General features: G+C 38.2%; 1 protein-coding gene and 2 long non-coding RNA genes across 3 annotated transcripts in view; 2 read left to right on the top strand and 1 right to left on the bottom strand.

The window, feature by feature from the left end:
• The window catches only part of LOC143879342 (protease Do-like 9), a 28,976-nt gene extending 5,489 nt beyond the window's left edge, over positions 1–23,487 (top strand). The window contains exons 2-9 of the mRNA XM_077381694.1: positions 164–363; positions 549–729; positions 950–1,141; positions 14,038–14,270; positions 20,436–20,537; positions 20,753–20,803; positions 20,900–21,004; positions 23,094–23,487. Of these exons, the coding sequence (XP_077237809.1) occupies positions 164–363; positions 549–729; positions 950–1,141; positions 14,038–14,270; positions 20,436–20,537; positions 20,753–20,803; positions 20,900–21,004; positions 23,094–23,192 (1,163 nt within the window). The 3' untranslated portion in view covers positions 23,193–23,487. The remainder of the gene's footprint in view (positions 1–163; positions 364–548; positions 730–949; positions 1,142–14,037; positions 14,271–20,435; positions 20,538–20,752; positions 20,804–20,899; positions 21,005–23,093) is intronic.
• LOC143879343 (uncharacterized) lies at positions 6,947–8,501 on the bottom strand. The gene is made up of 3 exons (XR_013251200.1): positions 8,059–8,501; positions 7,499–7,603; positions 6,947–7,293 (listed from the first exon to the last, which is right to left on the bottom strand). It is a non-coding gene; the product is annotated as an uncharacterized LOC143879343 (long non-coding RNA).
• Positions 23,488–25,578: 2,091 nt separating the features above from the next.
• On the top strand, positions 25,579–26,617 carry LOC143878249 (uncharacterized). Its single transcript, XR_013250905.1, has 3 exons — positions 25,579–25,700; positions 25,841–25,960; positions 26,137–26,617. It is a non-coding gene; the product is annotated as an uncharacterized LOC143878249 (long non-coding RNA).
• Positions 26,618–27,474: the final 857 nt, after the last annotated feature.

Here is a 27,474-nt window from a genome sequence, read left to right as displayed (position 1 = left end):
AAAAAGGGATTTGTGCTCGGTGTTTTGCATCCTTTTAGCATGCATATGTTTGAAGAATAATTTGCAGATGTCTATGTGCAAGCTTTGATAGACAAATGTGATCTGGTAACTTCAGCTTCCTGAGTATGAATGTTAACCAGTGCATAGTTTTGTGATTCTGCAGCCTTGCTAACAGTTAGCGATGATGAATTTTGGGAAGGAGTTTCACCAGTGGAGTTTGGACCTTTACCTGCACTCCAAGATGCAGTGACTGTTGTTGGTTACCCAATCGGGGGAGAAACAATCTCTGTGACAAGTGGTGTTGTGTCACGCATGGAGATCTTATCTTATGTCCATGGCTCCACAGAGCTTCTGGGACTTCAGGTTTCAACTTGGAATTTACTCTCTTATTTTTTTCCGCCCACCAGCCTATTGATATGATATGTGTGTCAAAGTTTCTCTTGAAGCTTAATTTTATGTGTGTGTGTGTGTGTCAAAGTGTTCTTTTGAAGCTTAATTTTGCCTTGTAGTTTTGCATTGATTATCTTTTTTATGAGTTGGCTTTGCAGATAGATGCAGCTATAAATTCAGGAAATTCTGGTGGGCCTGCTTTTAACGGTAAAGGTAAATGTGTCGGTATAGCATTTCAGTCGCTTAAACATGAAGATGTAGAAAATATTGGATATGTCATACCAACACCAGTCATTAAGCACTTCATTGATGACTTTGAAAAGTCGGGAGAATATACAGGTATTATCATACACAAGACAAATTTTTTTGTCATATATATGGTTCCTGTGACTGTTCTTATTGACTTACTTTCTGTATACTGTTATTTTCCTCTATCTTTTTGGGTCCACATCGTCATGTAAATCCTTAACTTGTCACTGGAAACTGACACCAGAGACCAATTATATTCTTATGCTTATGCAATGATGGGATCCTTACAATACTACTTTTCTCATGTCAGGATTCCCGAATCTTGGCGTTGAGTGGCAGAAGATGGAAAATCCTGATCTGCGCAAGGCAATGGGGATGTCGCCTGACCAAAAAGGTGTTCGTATTAGAAGAATAGAGCCCACTGCTCCAGAGTCCCATTTTTTGAAGCCTTCTGATATTATCCTTAGTTTTGATGGAATTGATATTGCAAATGATGGAACAAGTAAGCATTTTGAACTTTTATTAAGCTTTTTTATTAATTTCATATTTTGCATTTTATTGATCACCCATTGGCCATGTAGTATGATTCTTCTTTACAATGACTGACGCAATCTAATTTTTTATTCTTTTACATTTTGCATTATTCAATCATTGTTATAAATTTCCACTGAATCCTACACGAAATGATTTTCGTTTCCATCCCACCAAAACCGAAACCGAAATGACCAAAATGCATAAAACCAAAATCGTAAGCAAATGATGAAACTTTGGGAAGTGGTAGAATAAGCACCAATACATAGAAACCATCACATAAGCAAGAGAGCCATCCATAATGGCTTAATCACATCGAACACCTAGTGGCATGCATTGGCGCACATGTCTGGAATAGTAAAGTCAGTAAAGAAGTACGATGTAATGAAGTATAAGAAAGTACAATGACCAATCTCCTCTCCAAGGACCCCGACTCCATGTTCAGTTGAATTTTGGGAATTTCGTTCGGAAGTAATGACGTGGAAGGAATTCATGTGGATTTCGTTTCTATGGGGATGGAAATGTAACCATTTCGGTCATTTGGGGGAAATTTAAAACCATGAATATAACTCTTTAAATAGAAACCCCTCATTCATTCTCAAATGATTTTCTGCCTCTATTTCTTAGACTTTAAACTATGGTATGAATAATGGTAATTAGCTCTGCACAGATATCCAGGATTATGGGATCAAATGACGCTTGCCACTCCAACAGTATGATTAGCAGTTGCACTATTATTGCTATATGTTATGCTTGTAATATGTAGGAGAAATTTACTTGTATTGCAGATGCTCTTTGAAATGGCATAACCACTACTCCCCTCAACATATAAATAGTGATGTGAATGGTGACATGAATAGTGGGCCCATACAGCAAGACCTGAAACAGCCTAAAACAACTTAAAACGCAACATATGTTCATAAATTAATTGTGCTAGCTAGTCTTTAAACACGAGGTCAATTATTAGAGGCCAATTTCACTACTACACAAGCATTCCAGACACCTTTCGGAAACCTTTTAGACATTCCAGAATGTTTTTGAAATGATTTCTGATTCTCTCAATGATTCATAAACATATCCGCAGTTAAAGGCAAACACATCAGATAGTCACCCTTAAAATTAGGCATGTCACTCCCATATGTAGAAAAGTAAAAGCAAATCAAGCAAGACACATTGAGATGGTGGAAATGCCTAAATTTATGGTGTCAGTACCAATTGCGTATAATGATTTCATTATACTTATATCGTAGAGCATACATCTATTCTATAATCCAGGAATTCATGCGTCCTATTTCTATCGTTTGTTTCATGCTTTTGGTTTAACTAATATAACTCATGCTGTAAATGAAAACCACTCATTCATTCTCATATGGTTTTCTGCCTCTAATTCTTAGACCGGAAACTATGGTATGAATGATAATGGTAATTAGCTGACACTTGCCACTCCAACAGTATGATCAGCAGTTGCACTATTATTACTATGTATGTATGCTTGTAATAAGTAGGAGAAATATCCAAGTATTTAATTTAACTAGTTGCAGTCCCGTGCGATGCACGGGGCGTATCCGTTGAGATGGAGAGAAAGAGAAGTGTCGTTTGGGTTTTGACTCTTGCTTAGGAATATGAAACGTGTTTGAGACGGTAACGGAGAAAAATAAGATGGGTCGTCTAACCAAATCAGTCAAAGATAAATTATCAACAATATAAATATCGATAAGTTATTGATTAAGGCATTAGGAAACGTGCCATGTAATTTGGAAAGAGTAACTTTTGAAATTCCTTGCGGTATTATCCTTAAAAAAAGACATTTTTTAAATAAGGGAATGCAAGCGTTCTTAAATTTTGGGGTGCCACGTGGGGGTACTAAATAAGGGAATGCAAGCGTTTTTAAATTTCGGGGTAGGGGTGACACGTGGTGACACCCCAGCTCACCACGTTCAGCTTTATAGATATAGATAGATAACTATGAGGTAGGCAGGTATTCTCCAAATTTGGGAACTAACGCTTTCTCTGGATAAAGGAGAGTGACATGACTAAGGTTTCATGTTTCAGTTTTGGTGTGTCTTGGCTGTGACGGAAATGGAAACATGTTGGTTTCGGAGGAAAATTTATGCGGAAATCATGTAAAATCACAAAAATCGCATGTAAACTTATACAAATGATGGTCATTTAAGTTGATACTTTAGTACGTGCTATGATAAGCACAAATACACTCTAAAAGGCCATCTTATAATCGAAAAACGGCCCATAATGGTTTAGCAACATCGAATACCTAGCATGCACTCTCGTGCGTGTCTAATAATTCTGTGCATACCACTTTTCACATGTAATATATATAAATATTTATACATAATGCATACACTACAATTCACATGTAATATATATATATATATATATATATATATATAGAGAGAGAGAGAGAGAGAGAGAAAAGTGTAGCTACACATACGTGTAGCTAACTCAGCTACACCAACGGCTTAAAGTACAGTGGGCCCCACATTGTTTGGGTGATGCAAACCATTCATTTGATGGGCCCTCACATAGATAGGGTGTGCCAAAAAAATCAGCTCCATAGGATCATCCCAACCCTACGATTTGTGGAGGCAAAATTGGACGTGTAAAAACCTTCACAAATCTATCCATTTTTGCCTTCACAGTTTGAAGGGTTGGGATGATCCTATGGAGCTGATTTTTTGGGCACACCCTATCAATGTGAGGGCCTATCAAATGAATGGTTTGGATCACCCAAATAATGTGGGCCCACTGTATTTTAAGCCGTCGGTGTAGCTAAGTTAGCTACACGTATGTGTAGCTTCACTTAACTCATATATATATATATATATATATATATATATATATATATACTAGTAAAAAACCCCGTGCGATGCACGGGCCGACAAAAACTGTACAGACTACGTCATAGGTTGATCCAAACCGTCCATGTGATGGGACACAACATAAATAGGTTGTGCCCCAAAAATCATTTCCATAGGCTGATCCTAGCCCTCCAATCTATAGCAGTTTTCATACTTCCTCTTAAATCAGATGGTTAAGATCACTCTATAGATTTTTTTATTAAAAAACCATAAAGCAGGGGGGTAAGATTGAAATTATGTGGCTTTAATGGGTGCCTTTGTTAAAAAGCATAAAGGAGAGGGTAGGATTGAAAATATGTGAGTTGAATGGGTGCATTTGTTAAAAGTGATGTGTAATTCTCATAGAATTTGTAGAAAGTGATATTTAAATATGGGCCAATTGGGAATATCTTGTAAAACGAAAGAATATATCTCTGGGCACCATCTTTAGAATCTATATAAAGGCGGCATACAAAACATAAGCACTGAACATGATGATACCGGTATGCAGCTGCATGCAGGAAGATACGGAGGGTAGCCCATAGTATATCTTTCGACTGTGACAACATTTTTGTGCTACATTCACTGCCTAGAATGAATTCTCTTCTAGGATGATGTGCATCAGATACATCAAATCATTTGCTTTCTTCCCAAATTCAGTTAATCCCGAAACCCATTCTGCATAAGACAACAATATGCCATATGAGTTAGAGCAAACCACTAAATTTTCAGGGACAAAAAGAAACTCAGCATTAGTTTTCAATTACTACAGGGCTTACTTCATATGGTCCTTAAGGGGCTGTTTGGATAAGTGGTATGTAGAATCCACATTTTAGTTTGAAAGACGTGTTAAATTCTGGATTTTATCTATATGCCAAGATGAAAAATCCGGATTTTATGATAGCCCTCCCTAGGCCATAGCAAATGAATAATGTTACAATGTATCATAAAATTGTCCATTTGAGTTTTATGAAGTTACGAAGCTTAGTGAGCTAGATGGCGATTATTCATATCAACCAAAGGATTGATACAATTGAGTGAGAATAAACCATACAACATATGAGGAAAATAGATAATTTGTGGGGTGCATTGTGAATAGAAAAAGTAGAAAAGTGGCCCGAGGGAAGGAAAATCACAATCCCGTAGACTAAATCCAAGAGAAAGAGCTCTCCAGAAACTTGTAACTTGCAAATATTGGTCTCTATTTCCTTGGTATCTTATGCTTTTTTTGATAGGTATGCTAGGATCGAACCTGTAACCTCGAGGTTGAGATACAAAGCTTCAACCATTGAGCTACAGGCCCACCCCCCTTGCTATCTTAAATGCTACAGTTGAAACAATTCAAAACCTCGATCCACTTACTTGGTAGTTAGCCTAGAGTTCCAAAAAACACATAATTCAAAATGTAAAATAAAACATATTGAATCAGGGGAAAAAAACAACAGCCTCCCTCTCTAAAACTGACTCAAAGAGATAAGACATGATGGCTATACAAAACAGATATCAGAAGGGGTTAGTGGGTTTATCTTCTCTTTGCCTAAGGAAGATGGAAGGTTACACAAAGATTACATGATAGTGTTTACATTAGTGAAGGGCAGACATAGACCTCAAACTTGATGGGTCAATTTCACCACATCCATGCCCCAATGTGCAGTTGCAAACAAAGTAGGTCTCGTGAAAGAAAAATCAAAAAGCTTTCTTGGAAGAAAGAAATTACAAAAGAAAAGCCTCGCAAATTTAAAGCCATACTCAACTCAACTCAACTCAACTTTAAAGCCATATTTATCTATAAAAAAGGAGGAATATTTTTTTTTTAGCATTTCCAAGATGTTGACTACTTTTTGAAAAAGATCAAGGTATTGTAGAAGGAACTTGAAGAATATCTTAAAGCTAAAGTACATGTAATTTTCCAAGATAATGCCCAAGCAGCACTTTTAGTGGTTGGACTGCAGTACACAACTAAAACACCAATATTTCAATCCATATATACTAAGAAAATATAACTGGAAACCGTAATTCAGCAGGGTTACAAAAATGATGCAATTGGAACTTGTAATTTAGCAAGGATTGTGTTAAAGATAGTGATCTAATGGGAAGTACCTTCAATGTGAGAAGATGCCCATTGGCCTGTAACTCTGAGCAGAATATGCATCCCGTGCCAAACATCCCCATTAGGTTAAACATGGGATTGCTATCCTTGTGCCGAGCATCCCCATTAGGGTAAACATGGGATTGCTATCCTTGTGCCGAGCATCACCATTAGGGTGGTCCCCGCCATGTCTCCCGTATGATATTGAACCATGGCAAGATACCTGAAAATTGGGTACACCATGGAGAAACATAAGTTTCAGCCAACCAAAAAAAAACATAAGTTTCGATGTCAAGATAGTATAAACAGTTTGTTCAATTGATAAAATCCTTTCCTGCTCTAGAATTTGTCCTGATCAAGTGAGGCATCCAAATAACTAATTGCAGTCCATATAAGAGAAACCCAGTACCGTTACGTAGCATAAAAGCATTGAAAAAAGGCATCCAAATGAATGATGGAAAGATAAGAAGTTACAAATAAGAAGAGAATAGAAGCTTTGGCTCCATGGCATAGCTACTGTGTAGCGAAAATGAGTTTTTTCCCAAGGTAAATAATGATACACAATAAAAATTTCCATAACAATAGTAATGTAATTTCGAATATAAGATTCTTTGCCCACAAAATAGGTGTATTTGAAGCCATTTGATTAACTAACATAGCAACCATGTAGCTCAAAAATTCTACACCAACAGTAATGTAATTTCGAATATAAGATTCTTTGCCCACAAAATAGGTGTATTTGAAGCCATTTGATTAACTAACATAGCAACCATGTAGCTCAAAAATTCCAGACCAACAGTAATGTAATTTCGAATATAAGATTCTTTGCCCACAAAATAGGTGTATTTGAAGCCATTTGATTAACTAACATAGCAACCATGTAGCTCAAAAATTCCACACCAACAGTAATGTAATTTCGAATATAAGATTCTTTGTCCACAAAATAGGTGTATTTGAAGCCATTTGATTAAAAAACCTAGAAGCCCTTGACGAACATAAAACAGGAACTCCAAAAATTTGACATTGAAAGGTTTCATGAATACTGCTCTCAAGAGACGCAACCTGTGAAAAAGAAAGTATGAACTATAATGTTTTGGTATTGCTATCTGGTTTTGACCTTACTTGATTCCATGGATTGACAGCCTTGTCTCAGATGGTTATAAATAAGAGGCAGTGAACCTATGGAAAAAAAAGAAGTAAGACATACTTCTTAGCACTTTAATTGACAACCAATTCTAAGCTAAATAGAGTAAAACCCACAATTCTCAACTCAATGGCATTTTTTCAACATTCACTAAAGCATGGACCATATTACCACTTTGTTGCACAGTGGAAGGAAATAAAGTTGCTTAAATTCAATGGGAATGGAAGTAGAGCCTCAAACCTGTGAGCAATGTCTTGCGGCCAGCAGAGCATGGAAAGGAAGGTGTTTAATTTTCTGCATCTCTTTTCTTGCAGGCCACTTTTACTAAGAGAAATTTGTTCACTTCTGTTGCATGTGAAGAAGCTGGATACATTAGTTTATTTTGTCTGACTGGAAAAAAGAACAGAGTAAAAAAAGAGAGATAATTCTCTTATAGACACGGTAAAAAAAACAAAGGAACCGATCCATAGAGAGCTTAGAACATTGACGTAGACATAAAGAACTTATATTGGGAAACTTCAACTAAAAAAGGCTATGCTGATGTAGAACAAAATAAAAAATCAAAACCAAATAGCAGTCTAAAAAGATAGAAAGAATATAAATTGTTCTATCAAACATGAAACATGTAACAAAAATATAAGATAATTCTAACAGACACCGGAAAAAAAAAAGGTAACTTTGATTCAACAAACTCCAGTGACATAAAAGTAAAAGTAATTGGATTTGCCATAGGCATTCACTAACAACAGATTATGATAAAATAAAAGGTACAAAAGGATGGGCAGAAGAAATTTCACTACCTGAAGATATTTTTTGATGTTTTTCCCCTTTGCCTAGAAAGGCAAGGAAATCAAGTAAATCAAGCAAAAGATTTGTAGGGGTAAAGAGGCTTTGAGAGCCCTGAAGCAGATACGAGCTAATCTCCGTTGGGTAAATCCAACGAAAATCCTAAAACTAAATCACAGGAAAACCCTAAAACCTGCACTTACGGCCAGACCCAAGCGAGGGTTGACATCGACGATGATTATGAAGGCCTTGAACTGGCTTTAGAGAAAGAGAGAGGGAAACGTTAGATTCCGGAGAGAGAGAGAGAGAGAGAGAGAGAGAGAGAGAGAGGATAAGGATGCGATTTGGTAACTTCAACCTGGTGAAAATTTGGTCGACACAATGCCAAAAAAAAATCTCCAAAAAAATCTCTGACATAAGACACGTGACAGGGAGGGAGGGAGGGAGGGAGGGAGAGAGAGAGAGAGAGAGAGAGAGAGAGAGAGAGAGAGAGAGGGAGGGAGGAACGTATTGCCCTTTCATATTAGAAGATTGCCCTTTCATATTAGAAAGAGATAGTAACAGCGATCCATAAAAATATCTCTGACCATGCAGAGAGAGAGGACACGTATCAGCTGGATAGATAAGAGTAACAGGAATGCATAAAAATATCTCTGACCATGGAGAGAGAGAGAGAGAGAGAGAGAGAGAGAGAGAGAGAGAGAGAGGGAGAGAGAGGGTTAGACGATATTACCCTTGTATATCAAGAGAAACATGGATGAGATATGTATAACATTAAGGGGCTAAAAAGTAAAAAAATCAAACGTGGGCGTGTAAATCTGATAGATTTTACAAACAAATCAAAAAATTCTCTAATTTCTCTTCTGCTATAATATATATATATATATATATATATATATATATATATATATATATGAGTTTAGTGAAGCTACACCGCCGGCTTAAAATACAATGGGCCCACATTGTTTTGGTGATCCAAAGAATTCATTTGATTGGCCCTCACATAGATAGGGTGTCCACCAAAAATCAGCTCCATAGGATCATCCCAACCCTACGATTTGTGGAGGCAAAAATGAACGTGTAAAAACCTTCACAAATTTGTCCATTTTTGCCTCCACAGTTTGAAGGGTTGGGATGATCCTATGGAGCTGATTTTTGGTGGACACCCTATCTATGTGAGGGCCAATCAAATGAATGGTTTGGATCACCAAAACAATGTGGGCCCATTGTATTTTAAGCTGGCGGTGTAGCTAAGTTAGCTACACCGGCGGTGTAGCTTCACTTTCCTCTCTCTCTCTCTCTCTCTCTCTCTCTATATATATATATATATATATATATATATATATATATATATATATATTAGTAAATGGTTTCTGAGCTCAAGCTCTAATAGAATTTCTGAGGTAGAGTTGTTAAATAGGGTGGCTGCCTATGTTGTTTGGGTTATGTTAGATATTGATTCTATAGGAGCTAATATAGATAGGGTGTACCTAAGAGATCATCTTCATAGGATCATGGTAAGCGTTGATTTGTGGAGGTTTAAAATGGACATCTACAAAATGGTCCATTTTGTGCCTCTACAGATCGAACGGTTAGGAGGATCCTATGGAGATGGTTTCTTAGGAACAACCTATCTATGTCAGGTTCTATGGAATGAATGGCTTGGATGAGTCAAACAACATGGGAGATGGCCTATATAAAAACTCTACCTCAGATAGAATTTATGAGCTTGAGCTCAGGTACCGCGCCTCCATATATATATATATATATATATATATATATCAGATAAAGGTTTCTAAGCGATACCTTAGATAGCTTATCTGAGCAAGCTCATATAAATAGGGTAGGTAGCTATGTTGTTTGGGTTATGTTACATGTTGATTCTATAGGACCTAACATAGATAGGGTGTCCTTAAGAAATCATCTCCATAGGATCATGGTAAGCGTTGATTTGTGGAGGTTTAAAATGAACGTCTAGAAAATGGGTCCATTTTGTGCTTATACAGATCGAATGGTTAGGATGATTGTATGGAGATGGTTTGTTAGGAACACCCTATCTATGTCAGGTTCTATGGAATGAATGGGTTGGATGAGTCAAACAACATGGGAGATGGTGTATTTATAGTGGGTTGCTCGGATAAGCTATCTGAGCTTGAGCGCAGTTAGTTATCCACGCTAGAGTTTTAAAAGATAGCGCTATTGGACGCTATGAGTGGCACCCATTTAACTTTTTGAGAGAGAGATACCCAAATCGATTTGGAAAGTTTTACAAAAACCTACATCCTTTCCCTTCATCGTGACCTATTTACGGAAGGCCTCTCTGGTCTTGCGATAGAGGAAAACCCTCTCCGGTCTTGCGATTTCAAAGAGAAATCTAGGGTTTCGGGAAGAAGTCTTCTGCTTAAAGCTAGGGTTTTGTGATTTCGTCCTAGACAGATTAAATCTAGGAGATTTATCTTCATCTTCAACCCATGGCATACCAAAAACGACGATATTCGAAGGAGGTATGTTTTTTTTTTCTTTTCTTGTTCTTCCTGTGGAGAATTTTATGGTTTTAGAGTTTGCTTTTCTGTTCTTTTCTCATTTCTCTTCAAATCTTCGATTTCTACTTTCTTCTTTTCATTTTTTTATATTTTGATTCCTTTTTAAGTCATTTTGGAATGATATGAAAAGCCGATGGGTATTGTAAATTTTTTTAACAGTTTCTGCATTTTCTTGTTTGTACTTTGTAATTTTTTTATGTCCGCCTCCGTTTTTATTTGTTCGATAACTTTTTTTTTAAACAAAGTCGAGAACTGTGTTTCCGTCTAACACTTTGCGCTAAAGGTATTAGGCGGGACCCACTTGCGCTCGACCAATAGAACCGGGTTTTCAAACTCTAGTGCAGATAAGGTATCTGTGCTCAAGCGCAGGAACGCTTCTCTCTCTCTCTCTCTCTCTCTCTCTATATATATATATATATATATATATATATATAGAAAGAGAGAGAGAGAGAGAGAGAGAGAGAGAAGTGTAGCTACACATACGTTGATGGGCCTTCACATAGATAGGGTGTGCCCAAAAAATCAGCTCCATAGGATCATCCCAACCCTACGATTTGTGGAGGCAAAAATGGATGTGTAAAAACCTTCACAAATCTGTCCATTTTTTCCTCCACAGTTTGAACGGTTGGGATCATCCAATGGAGCTAATGTTTTGGGCACACCCTATCTATGTGAGAGCCTATCAAATGAACGGTTTGGATCACCCAAACAATGTGGGCCCACTGTATTTTAAGCCATCGGTGTAGCTAAGTTAGCTACATGTATTTGTAGCTACACTTTTCTCAGATATATATATATATATATATATATATATATATATATATATATATATATATATATATATATACTAGGAAATGGTTTGTGACCAGCTGCTCAGATAAGCTCAAACATAGGGGGGCCACATTGTTTGGATGATCCACAACATTCATTTGATATGCCCTCATATAGATAGAGTGTGCAAACCCTCATATCGAGTAGATAAGTTATCTACACCGTTGGCTTAAAATACAGTGGGGGGCCACATTGTTTGGGCGATGCAAACCATTCATTTGATGGGCCCTCACATAGATAGGGTGTGACCAAAAAACCAGCTCCATAGGATCATCCCAACCCTTCAATTTGTGGAGGTTAAAATGGACGGGTATAAACCTTCACAAATCTGTTCATTTTTTACCTCCACAGTTCGAAGGGTTGGGATGATCCCATGGGGCTGATTTTTTGGGCACACCCTATCTATGTGAGGACCTATCAAATGAATGGTTTGGATCAAGCAAACAATGTGGGCCTGTAGATACCCAATTTTGTCAAGGTGGAACTAATGATAGGTTGTCGCGAGGAAGAGTCTCATGACAAGTCCTAGAGAACTTGTTGTCTATCTCTTAATTTCTCTCTCTAGGTTATGAAACTAAGGGAATTTATCAAAAATGAACTTTACCCCAGAGGTGTAACAAAAGCCCGTCTTTACACAGCATCCCGCTTTTTACGGCACAGCCAAAGAGCCTGTTTTCACACGACATTTCAACCAAGAAGTTAACTTTGAGTCGAAAACATCCGTTTTTACCCAAAAACACTTCACGGTTCGAAAACCAGCGATATTAGACTCGTTGGAATCTCCTCGCAACGAGGAATCTAACGGATCTGACCGCGCGATTCAGAGTCCAAACGGAGGAGTTACGATCCCTCGAAAACCCGTCAAAAGAGACAGAAAATCACATTTTTCGAAACAAAAAAAGACGAAAAATCACATTTTCCAAAATGTTGCCGACCTGACTGGTCCGAACCCCTATAAATAAAAGGGGGGGGGGTAAGAGTAAAATAAGATTTTAACTTTCTGGTTTTTAATTTTTAACTTCCAGAGTATTTTCTTCTGGTTTTCCCTTCTGAATTTTAAAAAACCCTAGTTTCTTTATTTTAGAAGGGAGAAAGTAGAGAAATTCTTAGGTAGCTCATATTAGGCGTCAGCACTCTGCCGAATTTCCGAAGACTCGGAGCGACATCTTCCAAATAGTGCCGTTGTTCTGCCGAGTTTTGGAGAACTATTGGGCTATTTTTCAAATAGCACCGTTGTCCTATTGAACTTCGGTGAACGTGAGGCCCTATTGTCCAAATAACGCCGTTGTTCTGTCAAAATCTCGGCAAAACCCGAAGCCCCATCCAACTAGCGCCGTTGTTCTGCCAAATTTTTGGAGAATCCAAGGCTCTATTGTCCAACTAGCTCCGTTACACTGTAAGTCTCTTAGCAAGCGTCCTCGCTCCTCTGGTAAATTTGCATTTATTTCCCAACTTTCTGCACTTCTATTACAAAACTCGGTGCAGTGTAGTTATGGGATTTAGGGTTGCGTTTACCCCTCTACTCTCTTTAAATAGGATTGCGTTTCCTCTCCTTATCCCCCCACTCTGTCTCTAGTCCTACCATAGACAAAAGAGACAGAGACGAGAGCCCTGGTGCTCCACAGTGTTGGACAAACGAAGGGAATCATAAACCCAGAGTTTCTTTTCCCTTTTATATTGTCTTTTCCGTTTGATATAGTTAACCTGATTGAGGTCAGCTGTGAGATCTTTCAGAACTTATATTACAGCATACAACTTCAATCAGGATAACAACCGCTTCTTTTCTTTTCTTTGTAAATTCATTTAATTTACATTCAGGAATTAAGCCTAATCCAAATAAAGGATAAAAAGATGAGTTATTCTGATTAAATTCTTCAAAAATGCCAAATCAAGTCAAGAGACCGGGCTTACCCAAGCATGAGGGGTGCCTAACACCTTCCCCGAATGTAACTATAACCCTTACCCAGATATCTGTAAGGACCATGCCTTAACAAATAGAGCAAAATTACAGGTTCTAGGCCCAGAGCAAAAGAATCCCTTTGTTTACTGCTCCTTCAATGAAATTGGGATCTTTTATCCACGTTTCATCGGAAGAGCAAGCACGGGTCCTAGGCCCTAACCTAGGTGGCAATTCTGAGTTTCTCTTTCTTGTGAAATCCGGACTATGATCTCGAGTTCACAAGAAACGCAGATCAGCAATTGCTCCTAGAAAACCTGACGTGGTGATCCCCCGCCTCGCACGCGCGGGAAAAAACCGGCTCCCACAGGGCCCACTGTGTTTTAAGCCGACGGAGTAGATAACTTATCTACACGATCGTGTAGGAATACTTTTCTCTTATATATAGTGTAAACCGAAACACATACTGGTATAGTGTACCACTAATAAAACAGTCGATTTTGGTTTCGATGTGCGTTTCGGTTTTGGTATATGTTTCGGTGGGAATGGAAACGAAACATTTTGACCATTTTGTGTCGGTTTCAGTGGAAATTTAAAACCATGCACATGACACACATCCCAATCTTGTTTCTTGGCACTTGGCTTCTATCTTCATTTTAATTCCATTTATACCTTTGTGTAAGTATACATTATACTCACTCTATTTCTTGGTGATCTTTTAGTTCCTTTCAGGCATGGGGAGCGTATTGGCTTTAGTTATCTTGTCTCTCAAAAGTTTACTGGAGAGAATGCTGTGGTTAGAGTTCTCCGCAAGTCAAAAATTCTTTCCTTCAATATCAAACTTGCAACCCACAAACGGCTCATTCCAGCTCATATTAAAGGGAAGCCTCCTTCCTATTACATCATAGCTGGATTTGTCTTTACGGCTATATCCGTTCCCTATCTTCGTTCTGAGGTTGGGCAGTTTACTTTGTTGTTAGCATTTCTCTTTCTTTTGTTCTATACAAGTGTCATGAATCTGTTACTAATAACAATGTTGTCAGATGATCTCCGTTTGCAACCATTTTCTCTGATTTTCAAAAGAGCTAGTTTCATGGGGTTGAATAGTGAATTATCTGGAATTTAATTTATTTTATTGGAAATGATAAATGCACCCCTTTTCATCACTTGGGACACGCAGCTGCATTGTACGTGGCAATCAGGTCACTTCATTCCTTCAAATGTGAATTACATCAGCACCTTTGCAGTCAGCCAGTCATAGATACACTGTAGCTGGGTGTCTGAACTCCCAAGTAATGAAAAGAGGCGCATTTATCATTTCCCTTATTTTATTTGCTCGTTCTCTCTTCGACAGAGTTGCATGCAAACACAACTAATTTGTTTCGGTTATTGAACGTGAAATGCCAATTGACTGTTATAAAATTTCTTTGTTGAATAATCTGTATAATTTGGTGATTAATGTATTCATATACGTAGTTATATTCATTGTAAAGATCGATGTAATGTCATACCCCCATAGTAAATGCTTACTTCCCTAAGGACCCTAACAATCATGTTGCGTGTGAAGTTTTCCCTTGGTTGTTTACTAGTGCTTTACTTCACATTACACGGGGTTGCTGCCGTTTTGCTTTACAAGTAACTACTGTACTGTAATAATGTCTTCTCTTACAGTTTATCATGCTTTTTTCTGTTTTTTTTCTTCATCAGTAGAAGGCTGGTGACGAAAAAGTGGCCAACAGATAATTTGTTCATATTATTGACTGCTGAAAAGCCTAAATGAACCCTTGATTCTTAATATTATGGAGTTCCTTATGTTCTAGTATTATTTTTTACAATTTCGTGATCAACTTGCTTAAAGAAGAAAATTATGTCTGTGATCCATATGGTTGTCTTGCATAGTAAATGACGGGGATGGTTTCTCTAACAATATATCTCAGTGCAAGGTTCATTTGTTTGCAAGGGTTTAGATCCTTTCTTTTCTTTCTTGAGACTTTAGTTATTGATGCATCTTTTTGTTAAAATTTTGAAACGGTTTGCTCTCTTAATTTAGAAATAAGTACAATACAATGAACAGACAATGAACCAGGTCAACTTTTGTATTCTGATGTGCACTACCTTTTCAATCAGTAATCGCAAAGTTACTTCTTTGCTGTTGACTGGGTATGATATTCTCAATTTAGACTAATGTTCTAGCTTTATTTTTTTTATTTTTTTTCAAATGAATGTTCTAGCTTTATTGTTATAACTCTTTTCCAAAACTTGATCATTTTAAATGCAAGATGCGAATAGTGCTTTTGGAAAAACAATTTTTTTCATGGAAAGGAGAAATGTTTTCCAAAGGTAGTAATATTGAGGGCGATAGTGAAAAGTGAAAAGTGAAAACTGAAAACTGAAAAGACATTTATTCCTGTAAATGTTTTCATGGAAAGGAGAAATGTTTTCCAAAGGTAGTAATATTAAGGGCCCTGACTTGGGGTTGAGCTTTCGAAAGATAACCTCTCTTTGCTGGTGGAAAGTGCTCCGGTGGCTGATAGGTCCCATTCTTCGGTGTCTTCCCCTTGTGATCCGGTGGGCCCCATTCGATTGGGGAAAATTTCAAATTCTCACATGAAAAAGCTTCTGTGCGGGGCCCTGACTTGGGCGGTGCTCAGGATTCGTATTTGAAAGTCAAATCTTATACTTAGCTTTCTAATCGGAATGGAGTCTCGTTCGTTTTTCGGGGGGGGGGGGGGGGCGCAGGGGCAAGCTTCTAAAAGATTTCAAAGGTCAAATCCGAAAGCATATAAATTGCTAGGGAGCCTTTTCAGTAGCTTTTTGGGTCAAAATATCTCACACTCTTCTTCTTCAAAGATTGGTTTGTTCCGGACATGTCAATTTATGCAGCACCTTTTGGGTCGCCAGGCTTGGAGAAAAGCCCTCTATACCCTTTAGGTGTAATCTTTCTGGGACAAAAATAAAGCATAGGTAGTATAGGGCTCCGAATCAGGTTCTTGGGAAGAGTGTTAGAAATGGTGGATTTTGATTTGTTTCTTGCTTGGTTTGAATGTAGACCATTCTAAAGTCAGGATTAATCATAGCTTGGCAATATGGCCCGGATTCCGAAAAGCCCCCCCCCCCCCCCCCCCCCTTTGATGGATTAGGTGTAGGTTCTCTGGCCTGTTTCATTGGATTGGTTCTAGTATTTCTGGGGACTTTCTTTATGATCGTCCCAAAAAAAAAAAAAAAATTGCTTTACGGACTCGATAGAAGATGGATTAGAATTGCCTGATTTAACTGTTATACACATTGCTGTCCCCCCTTGTGTAGAGATTGCATGGTTTTAGTTCTTGGTTTTTGGCGGTCGTCCTAAAAAGCATCCCCTTAAAGGTAATGATGATTGTATTGTAAAGTTCACTTGCTCTTCTAGGATTGGAGGATAGCCTCAAAGTAGTGGGGGTAATTTCTTTTTTTCAAAAGAATTAAGGCAGCCTTGGAAACCGCCGCTTCGGTGCTCTTAATGGTACACCATCATAGAGGAAGTTTTTTCATAATGCGGTTATCTGGCCCTCCCTTAATTCTCAGCCCGAGGCGGTTTTTTCTTTTCCCTTTTCCAGGCGGTTCATTCTCCCTGGTTCATCTTCCTCTTGCTTGCTTTGGATTTGAATTCTTGATTCTAGGATGGAAGCTCAAAGCGATTCGCCTCTTGTACTGGTTCTTCAAAGTCCCTTAGTGGCAAAAAGAGGAGATTGCCGGTGGATCTCCTTGAGATGGAAGTGGCTTTAGAATCTCTGAAATCGATGGCCTATATAGAGGAACTTGCTTCCGAATTCTCGCCCACTCAAAGAGAAGCAGCAAGGGATTCTTTAAAAAGGCATTGGAAGCTTTTTAAGGAGGAGGCGAACAGGTCGTCTAAAATGTTATTTAGGCTCACTGGGTTTTGGCACATTAAAGAATCCTATTCTCCCATGTATAAGCACCCTCTATTTGTCAAACTTTTGGAGGAAGAACGGACCACAAGGCGCCTGCAGTGGGATGAGGAAAGGGAGGTAGGGATTCAAAAATTGGAGGCAATGATCTCCAGGAAGAAAAGCTTTGGATGGTAAAACCCCATCTGATGAGGAGATCTTGGCTTTCGGTCTTGATGAGGAGGTATATGTATCTGAGGTTGTGAGTCTCATCGTGAGGCTAAAGAGATCCTCTTCCTAGTATATTTCCTTGGTTTTTTGGTGCAGTTTGGTGGTTCAATCTTTTGGGAAGGCTGGAAGGAATAGAGAATTTTGTTTAGGGTCGCGGGTGATAGGCCTCATGATTGCATTTTGCTGGGGATTACTGGTTTCTTGTAACTATGTGGGAGTGTTAAAAATTAGGATTGCACTAGAATGGTAGTTGTTGTTAATTGTGTGGATTACTGAAAGGAAGGATTTGATGAGGGATAGAGGGTTGAGTTTCAGCCAGTTTAGAGCCAGGGGTCACTCCTGAATCATATATAGTACAATTGAGGAAAGGAATGATTGGTTCATGTACCTTTTCTACCTTACTCTGGGTCTGGGTATGCCCAACCCAGTACAAACTAATATGTTGTAATGCAGGATGGGACTGCTGGTCCCAAATGCTTTATGGATATTAATGAAATTTGTCATCTTTCAAAAAAAAAATATATTAAGGGCGATAGTGAATACTGAAAACTGAAGGGTGGGAACTGGGAAAGGGAAAGAATGCCACCTGTTCGATATGCAAAAAGGCCCAAAGTGAAGTTAAATCTTACTTTCAAGTTTGATGTGGAGGGTGGTAACTGAGAAACAAAAACTGCTAATGGAGGCACATGGAAGGTTCTGTTACCTTGGGCAACCTCTGGTCATATCTGCAGATGAAACACCCATTTGGGAAAGAAGTCATTCATAATAGTTTTGCTGCACAAATGGGAATATTATTTGGGCCTTCTAGGGGCCTATGGGGACATTAGACGCAAATGAGGCGGAGGTAAGAGCTGCTCACCATGGAATAAAGTATCTAGATCAAGGCTTATTGAATAGAACAATTGTAGAAGGAGACTCTATGAATGTGATATGATGGCTGAGAGGGACAGTGGTACTGTCATGGTGCTTTGCTCCTTTTTTGACGAGATTCAGGATCGGATAGGAGGATCCTCAATTGTATTTATCCACGTCAGAAGGTCCGCAAACAGCGAAGCAGACAGATTGGCTTGGGAAGGAGTCAGGAGGCAAGGGATCGATTCGTTTGATTTCTTCACCCCTCGAAATCTTGTTACTGTTTTTCCATGGCTCTCTTGTAATTTAGTTTAAGGTTCTTGTTGCATTCTTGTTGGATCATCTCGGTCTTTTTATTTGAATGAAACTGCTACCATTAAAAAAAAAGTTTCGGTGCACTAGGAAACCCTGTTTTCTTAGTAAGTGTGATATTATGCTTTTGAGAAAAGGATTAACTATATTAACAAGAGAACAATATTACAAGTGCATTTCTAGGGTTAAGGACGACCCCAAATACTATGTGTGTTTTTGGGACTCACTTCTCAATCGTGATATTATGTTAACGTATGTATTTGTGGATTAACTTCCCAATTTCCCACTATGTATGTATTTGGGCCTCACTTCCCAATTGTGATATTATGTTAAAGTCTTTAGAATTAGAATGGGATCTCACTTCCCAATTTCCCGCTAGTTGTATGCATGGAGCAGCATAGAAAAACTTAGGTCCTCATGGTAGCTTTAGTGTTCTGTTAAACTTAGATTCAGAGAATGAAGTCACTTGGGTCTTCATGGTAGCACGAGTGTAATGTCAAATCTTTGATTTAGGCAATGAAGCATCCTATTTCCATTCTATACATCTATACGGTGGTAAAATAGCCTCATGCATAAAGATACAGTAAATGGATAATTACAAGAAAACCTCTGAAAGAATGCAAAGAACAGTAAAAGGTCTCTTGTGATTGTCATGTGAGAGGTTCTGTTGAATACCAGATTTTACTAGTGTTTCACTATTTCGGGCTAAATGCATTTCAGTTATGGACATGATGTTTCTGATGACTGATGGCTTCTGGCAAACTATTTATGCATTAAAAGAGTTACTGTTCTTTTCCAATGAGTGACCTTACTTTTCATCTGATAACATAATTATATGCTATTAATGGAAACATTCTTTTAATTGTTTTAGAAGGGAGCTTGATCAAGTTCCTACGTTATCTAACCACTCCAATCTTTCTATATAAAAGTAATAAGAGTGCTGCTAGGAAAACATGCATGTGTCAGGAATGTCCTCGACAGACCTCCCTTTTCTACCATCTTTTTAAGGATGTATTTTTAATGATGAAAGTGCCCCTATCCTTTTAAGATAAAGATATATCCATGCTTTGGCACACTTGGCAATATTAGGACGGCTATTTGGGACAATCTTGACACAGGTGTCTCTTGATATCGTTTCCCAAGAATAAATGTTTAGCTGATTAAAAAGACTACAGAGGGATGTATAGTTACAGTAAATTTCAAGTGTTGACATACTTACTATGAAAGATTCATTAACATTGCTTTTAACACGAGGTAGTAAAGGTGGTGTTTGTGACAGGGACATGCTCAGAGAAGTTGCACTGTGTCATTGAAGTGTCACAAACTTAGAGAAAGGAACATGAATAGAACTTTTATTACCGTTGATGTAGCTGCTTGCATGTGTAGGAACAATCCATCTTATCTTCTTGAATTTTTTTTTTGCGGGGGGTGGAGGGGGGGTGGGTGGGGGGGGGGGATAAGAAGGTTTTAGGGTAAAAGAGGCTTAAGCATTCTCTAATCCAATTTGTCATTCTTGGACAACTTTTTCACAGATTACATCTAAGCTTTCATATTGTTATTTTGCCTGCTACAGTATCCAGCTATTTTTTCTAAAGAAAAAAAGAAAATTACTGAAGGGAAGAACTTCAGGAAAAAGACTTGTTACGCATTTGGTGAGCTTGATCTGGCATGAACAGACGCTAATGATCCATGGTCATATTAGGAAGTTTATAGCTATTGTTTCCAATTTTATGCATATTTTTTCCCTTGCTCATCGAGTAATACTTCAGATAAGTCAAACGAGTTAAATATATTGATACATGGTTGGTCTTATTATCCTAATCTTTAATTTTACACTCCAGTACGGAGAGGATTGTGAGTATGATGTGCCTGTAAAGCTGTTGGACAAACAGTTGCATGCAATGGCACAATCACCAGATGAACAACTTGTGGTTGTTTCTCAGGTTTGTTTTTTCTTTCCGTTACTTACTTTGAGCCAGCTTTAATAATCTAGTTCAACTTCAACCTCTCTGATTTTTCTTGTCATATAGCATTGGCGGCATAATTTTCATTTAGCTTTCCAATGCCTTGAGCGCCAATCACTTCTCTGGATTCCCGACCCTCATGTTTTTTTTTTTTTTTGGAATGGTCGCATGTGTTTTTCTTTGGCAATTTGTAGGTGCTGGCTGCTGATATCAATATTGGTTATGAAGACATTGTAGACACCCAGGTTAAGACAGGCCGCCAGATGCCGTTTTTATTATTATTGATCTTGTTTTCATATTCCAACTAGTCAGTTGCTGAAAACCTTCTATTGTACTATTAGGTTCTTGCTTTCAATGGTAAACCTGTCAAGAATCTGAAAGGCTTGGCTAGCATGGTTGAGACCTGTGACGACGAGTTTTTGCAGTTTGATCTGGAATACCAGCAGGTCTCTCTCTCTCTCTCTCTCTCTCTCTCTCTCTCTATCTCTCTCTCTCTCTCTCTCTCTCTCTCTCTCTCTCTATATATATATATATATATATATATATATCCTTTGGTTGTTGATTGCTTGTTGGGAGAATAGAGGGGTGTACCAATGCTGAAATATGGAGTTGTGAATATCAGCTCCCAAACACTCACATGCACAGACCCTTCAAAATCTCCTTTGAAAGCTTCTCATGTGACGGTAGATGGCGTTATACCAATGACATCTGTTCCACCTCATAAAGGTGTGTCCCTCGGACAGGGGGGTCAATTTTGCAAGAACAAAGTAAATCGCCGAACTTCGGCCCCTTTGATGTGTGAAAGTACTCATTTAAATACAAAAGCAAAGAGGGTGTTGGGGACCCTCATGAGTGGTATATTTGGGCATGAATCAAAAGGAATGGGTATTCAGGCTCCAACTAACCGAGGAATGATTAAGAAGTGTAAACTTTTACAGCAAATCTTTGGGCAACAAATCTGGAGGAGAGTTCTTAATTCTCCTCATTTGTTATAAGCGTTGGGTAAAAGGAGAATTTTTTATAGTGGGGATCTTAAGGATGGAATTAGATGAAACTAGTAGACTCTAGATTTTCTGGGGGCGTGTCCTCTTGGACGAAACTGAATATATTTTCTTGACAAGTGACAACTAGGTCTTTGTCGCCGCCTACATTATAAGGGAGATGCGGCCTCCTCGATAATGAGGCCCTCTATGAATAGTTTTGTTGGAAAGATAAAAGGAAGGGTACCCACATTTATCTTTCTTTAATATGGTAGAATTACTTGTTTCACACAGTTGTATCTAAATAGTGGAGCCAAATTACAGGCAGTTAGGGGCGTTCCACTCCCACTAAAAAGTAGTCTTTTGGGTTCATTTAGGAAGATGAAAGGAAAACATCTTTGCAGAGTTTAACAAAATGAATTCAAGCGCATCCACTCCCTCAGAGGCTCGGACTTTTAAACGAAGAAAGACGGAGAAAACCTTAAAGGAATCAAAGCTTTGAGGTATGATGAAGACAAAGCCTCCATTGAATCACCAACTCCGAGAGAGATTGTCAAAAACTCCATCAAAAGACAATGGAAACATTTCAAAGAGGATTACATGCAAAATGTCGAGGAGCTCTTCCCTTTGACAGGCACCCACAACGTTATGGATATCTGTATACCGGTTTATAAGCTTCCTTTCTTCAAGGACTGCTTGAAGGATGAGAAAAGAGTGTGCCGCTTCAGTTCGGAAGGAAATCAAATCCTCTGCACTAGGAAGTTAGAGGAACTTATTGCTCTCAAATCGGATTCGATGGAAGAAGTATCAGTACCTGAATTTGCCATTGTTTTCTTCTCTAAACAGGAGGAATTGGAAGTTGAGATTGTTTATCTTAGGAGGGAACTAAGCAAATGTTCATAGAAAAAGTAATGCTAATGGGTTAGTGTAGATACAGTAGGTCCCTGGTGGTCCATTCTTGGTTCTGAACTCGGGTGTTTTGGAGAGGCTTGTAGATACAGTAGGTTTCTGCAGTGAAGGAATTCCAAGGAAAATCCTAGGATGTTTTTTGGTTGGTGTCTATGGCTATTGGATTAATATCCTTTAACCTTACAATATAGTGTTCAAGGGACTACTGGTCCCTAATCTATGTACCTACACTTTATTTAATGAAACTTATCATCTTTCAAGAAAAAAAGAAGAAGAATAGACTATTTTTCCTGGCACACATTGGATGTGGCAGGGTATGCCAGTTGTCATGAAATCAGGGAAATTGAAGTGTCAAAGTTTGTAACGTGGGGTTTATAACTCCAACCAAGGTTAGAATGTCCTGATATATATCGACAACATCAGACCCCCTCCGATATAGATCTATCAGCAGATTTATATGGAACATTCCTTAATATTACCTAATATCATCATATGGGAAGGGTGCCAATAACCGATATATAACCATGTATTGCCTTCTTTAAAACCTTGATATGCCAACTGTTGCCTTGAAACCCAAAAAAGTAAATAGTAAGGTTCCCATGTAGCTAAAACACTCTTATAATTGACTTCTCCTTGCCTCTTGTAGATAGTCGTCCTACAGAGAGCATCTGCCAAGGCCGCTACACGAGATATTCTGACAACAAATTGCATACCCTCAGCAATGTCAGATGATCTAAAGAGATGAACCAGGGGCTTGCTTTTTGGAATTTCTTGCATATATCCGAGCCACCCGACCCAGCTGGATTTCTCTTTTGCACAAGTCTTCACACAATCGGCGTTAGCTAGTGGAAGCTACAGCGGAGTAAGCACCTCTAAACTTAGGAAAATAGGCCCATTGAGAAAATGCTACTTGAAATTTCTTGTGACATCCTATGTGTTGAAGAACTGTCTGTCTCCTACTACTACTGCTAGATCCTGCATCTTGCATTTGTATGTAATGCTCTGAACTTTTTCAATTAACATTTTGCTAAGATATCATTTTACAGCCGATGTTGGAAGCTCCAATGTTCTATTGGAAATTTGTGGCATACTGTAGGTATAGGCAGCCGATTGGGGAGCCCCCCCCCCCCCCCCCCCCCCAGAAAAAGAGGCCGGGATTGTGTCTATTCGGGTTTGGGCGGTTTGTCTCTCCTTTCTTTCTATTATTTGGGTTTATTCTCACTCCTTACTGCAGGGGAAAAAAACCAACCTTCGGATATGTGAGCGCACTTTTTCAGCAATCATGATCTGCGGTCTAGAATCCTTAGGTGTGGGTCTTCATCGAAATGATTCTTTTAATGTTTGGTTAACTCATTTTGTACGACAAGGAAATTTGCAAACTTACCTGACCCTTCTGAATTTTTTGACTGGTAATCACACCCAAAAAATACCCATACCACAATAGATTGGACTTGTAGTTGTGAGAGAGAGAGAGAGAGAGAGAGAGAGAGAGATGGAGAGTATGCTCATTGGTTTTGATCACTAATCTGGGGAAGTTGCTATAAAGTTTATCACTGTTAGCATACCCCCCCCCCCCCCCCCCCCTAACAATCACCCTTGAGCCTCAGGTGCGCCGTATGTTGTTGGAAATATAAGCTTGACCACTTGAATTTGCTCTACTCATTTACTTCTTCTTTGGGAGCTTGCAAGATAGACTTGACCGTCGGACTACCCATTGTTTTGAAATTTACTACATACATGAAGCTTTCTTGCACCCACTGGTATTCCTCCATTGGAAGTTACTCTTTGGAAGTTAATGTTCTAGATACTTAGTTTTATGTTTTGGAATTATGCAAGTCATTACTTTTCATTTGTTAATTTGTTAGTGGTAGCTTAGGGAAGCTTATGTCGTGACACTTGCGCATGAAGACAAGGAAGTGAGATCGAATCCCCACAAAATGCAAAAAAACAATGTGGAAATGACCAAAATTGTTGGTCAATTTCACCTTAATCTTTATTTTCCAAATGGAATCCCGTTTTGGAACTGTTTTCCTCTGCTACTTAAACTCTTGTCAAAAGTTATTACAGTTCTAAAAAAGCTCTTAGAAGCAAATTAAAAATTAAAAACGAAAGGACAAGCAGAGTTTAAAGCTCTTAGAAGCAAATTAAAAATTAAAAACGAAAGGACAAGCAGAGTTTAAAGCTCTTAGAAGCAAATTAAAAATTAAAAACGAAAGGACATGCAGAGTTTGTGCAATTATAAAAACATGGTAGTGCCAAAAATCAATTCTTTAGCTTCTATTGGTAGAACCTTAAACATGGTCTATTAGAAATATGGGCAAGGATCATTGAATTAAACCGGCATCAACGACAATTGAAACTTTTTCTAAGTTAATTATGAGACTTTGAAAGTTTGAATAGGTGAATGTTCACATTGAGATCATTTGTAAAGACCAATGAAGGAAGGGCGATGATATTTTCACCTCCCTGCAGTACGTTCACCCGCCTTTTAACATGTTTTGACGTCAAAAAGCGTTAAAGTTGCCCACTGTTCACTTTATAAGAGGGGCGAATGCGTACTACCTATAGGCCTCCCTAGCAGCACTCATACATAGATACTAAGCATGTTTCTTTCCGTTGTCGTTCGTCTTTTTTCCAAGAAAATTTTTTCTTGAAAAACTTTTCTCTAAAATAAAGTTTGATAGTATTAATTTGGGTGCCGCCTTACAAATTGAATTTGGTTGCCGGTTGATTTGAGGTTTTAATTTTAAAATTGAATTGACGGATTTGGTTGCCATAATTTCACGTACCAGATTTATTGCCTATTCTAGCGAGTCTCTTTCTTCTCTCACAGACATACTCCGTCATAAAACGTTGATCATAGTAGGATTTGTTGCCCTTAAAAACATTTCTTCTCCCAATTTATATGTTCAATTTTGCATTAATTAAGCAGTTACTTTTGGTTAATTTAGGAATTAATTGGCACGTTACAGCAGTAAATTTAATTCCTCATCTCTCTATCTCTACCACATTTTCCATGCCCATGCTCCTTTTCTACCATTTTTCTCCCTAACGATTCTTCCCCTCACCTTTTGTGGGCTTCGTCTATTTATTTTAGAAAATGAACCACTGCTCTCTCTCTCTCTCTCTCTCTCTCTCTCTCTCTCTCTTTTCTAACTTTTCTTTGATTTTCTTGCAGAAATCAATTGCGACTGTGCAACTTGCAACTTGCAAGCTTTCGGGCCTCTTTCCCTCTACGGTTAAAGCTTCTTTGGTTTGTTATTTTGTGTACCCTCCTTCCCTTTCATTGGAAACATGATTTTTGTCTATTTTTTCTCTTTCATTTCATTACTTTAACTACGCTTAGTTTATTCTTGATCTCACTATGTTTTTCTTTCACCTTTTTTCTCGCAGAAATCCATGGCGCCTGTGCAATTTTCTTTGATTTTTCACCGACTCAACACATTTTAAGGCCTCAACCAGATATTCTTGGGACGGCTCACTTTGAAGGCTGCAACCGTCCTCGCATCAAAGGTATTATCTTTTCCCTTCTTAGTCCCTGTTTGTGTGGGATTGTGGAAGCTGATTGTGGCAGCCGATTGTGATTACTGGATTCAAAATTACATTATTTTTTAGTCCAATAATTACAATCGGCTGCCACAATCTCAAACGGACATGGCCTTATTAGTCCTATTCTCTGTTTTTTTAAGATCCATGATAAGGGAAGATCATTGTCAGATTCGTCGAGAGCGTTGTCGTGCTTGGAGGTGGACCCTCGGCTGTAGGAATGTAGGATACTTCATCAAATCAGCGAAGAGCACATGTGCAGTCAAATGCCTTTGGCATCTCAAGGTCCTTGGAATGGAGATTAGAACATAATCTTCTATGTCGCAAAAGTTGCTCTCAACCATGTTGGTTACATCCGCGGAAAAAAATAAAAATCTTCTTGGCAATTCCAGTAGAAATCAATTTGAAATTAATAGAAATTGGCTTCTCTTTTTCAAAGATTGTGGAAATCACTTAATAGTAGTGTAAATGGGGAAGATGAGGGGAGAAGCTTTATAAGAAATAGCTATTTTAATAGAAACATGTCTTTTTTTTCATGGGGTTCGTCCACAAAGGCTCATGTAATGGAATTTAGGCACTTCCACTTGGGTTAGTTTGTCCTATTTGATACTTTATCAAATACTAGTAGCACTTATCTTCCTGATATTTTAACATGTCAGATGCCAACTTAGGCTTTGTTCTTCAAGAAATTATATGATGAAAGGTGGTACGATAAAGGTACCACCTGTTTGATTGTACGCTTCTCTTTCTTTCTTTTTTTTAGCACATTTCACCCCCTAATGTAGATTGAAGAACGCTTCTCATTCTTCACTCTACATTAGGGGGGTGAAATGTGCTAAACATAATTGCCTGGAGAGACTCTTCTTCGCACTGAAAATGGCGCAAATCCAAACTAAAAGGGTTAAAGAATGCTAAGCTTCTTTCTAATTACGTTTACAAGAAATGGGAAGAATGCTAGAAAATTTTTTCATTAGTCCAAGGGCTATGATCATTGAATCTAGGTGGGACCAGTCATACTTTCATTGTGGAAAAGGTTAGTAACCATCCCTTTGAGAAGAGAATATGACAAAGTTAGCGAGGAATTGCCAGAAAAATATGCCGTTATGATTCACACTTTATTAAAATGTTGATAAATACTAATTCTTCTATTATTGCTAGGGATTTGCTAGGGAACATCACAGAAGCTTATTGCAATCATAGACTCCAGTAATTAAATTCATAATAAATACTAAAATGCCCAGAATAAAATATAAACTTAGGGAAATGATATCAGCACAACCGTGTTTTAATACTTGCACAGACCCGGCTTGTCTTTTGTTTTTTAATTTCCTTTTTTAGAGCTTGTGGAGAAGTGTAATAACCTTTTGACAGCTCTTTAAATACTAAAAGACAGACCCATAAAAAAAAAAATACTAAAAGACAAGATGCATTAGTAAAAATATCAAAACATAGCTGTGCTGATATCATTTCCCTAAACATAT

Source organism: Tasmannia lanceolata, unplaced genomic scaffold (genome assembly GCF_043159265.1).
Source record: "Tasmannia lanceolata isolate RefF3 unplaced genomic scaffold, GAP_Taslan_0.1 ptg000006l, whole genome shotgun sequence".
Classification (NCBI taxonomy): domain Eukaryota; kingdom Viridiplantae; phylum Streptophyta; class Magnoliopsida; order Canellales; family Winteraceae; genus Tasmannia; species Tasmannia lanceolata.
This window is presented reverse-complemented; position numbering and strand designations above follow the sequence as displayed.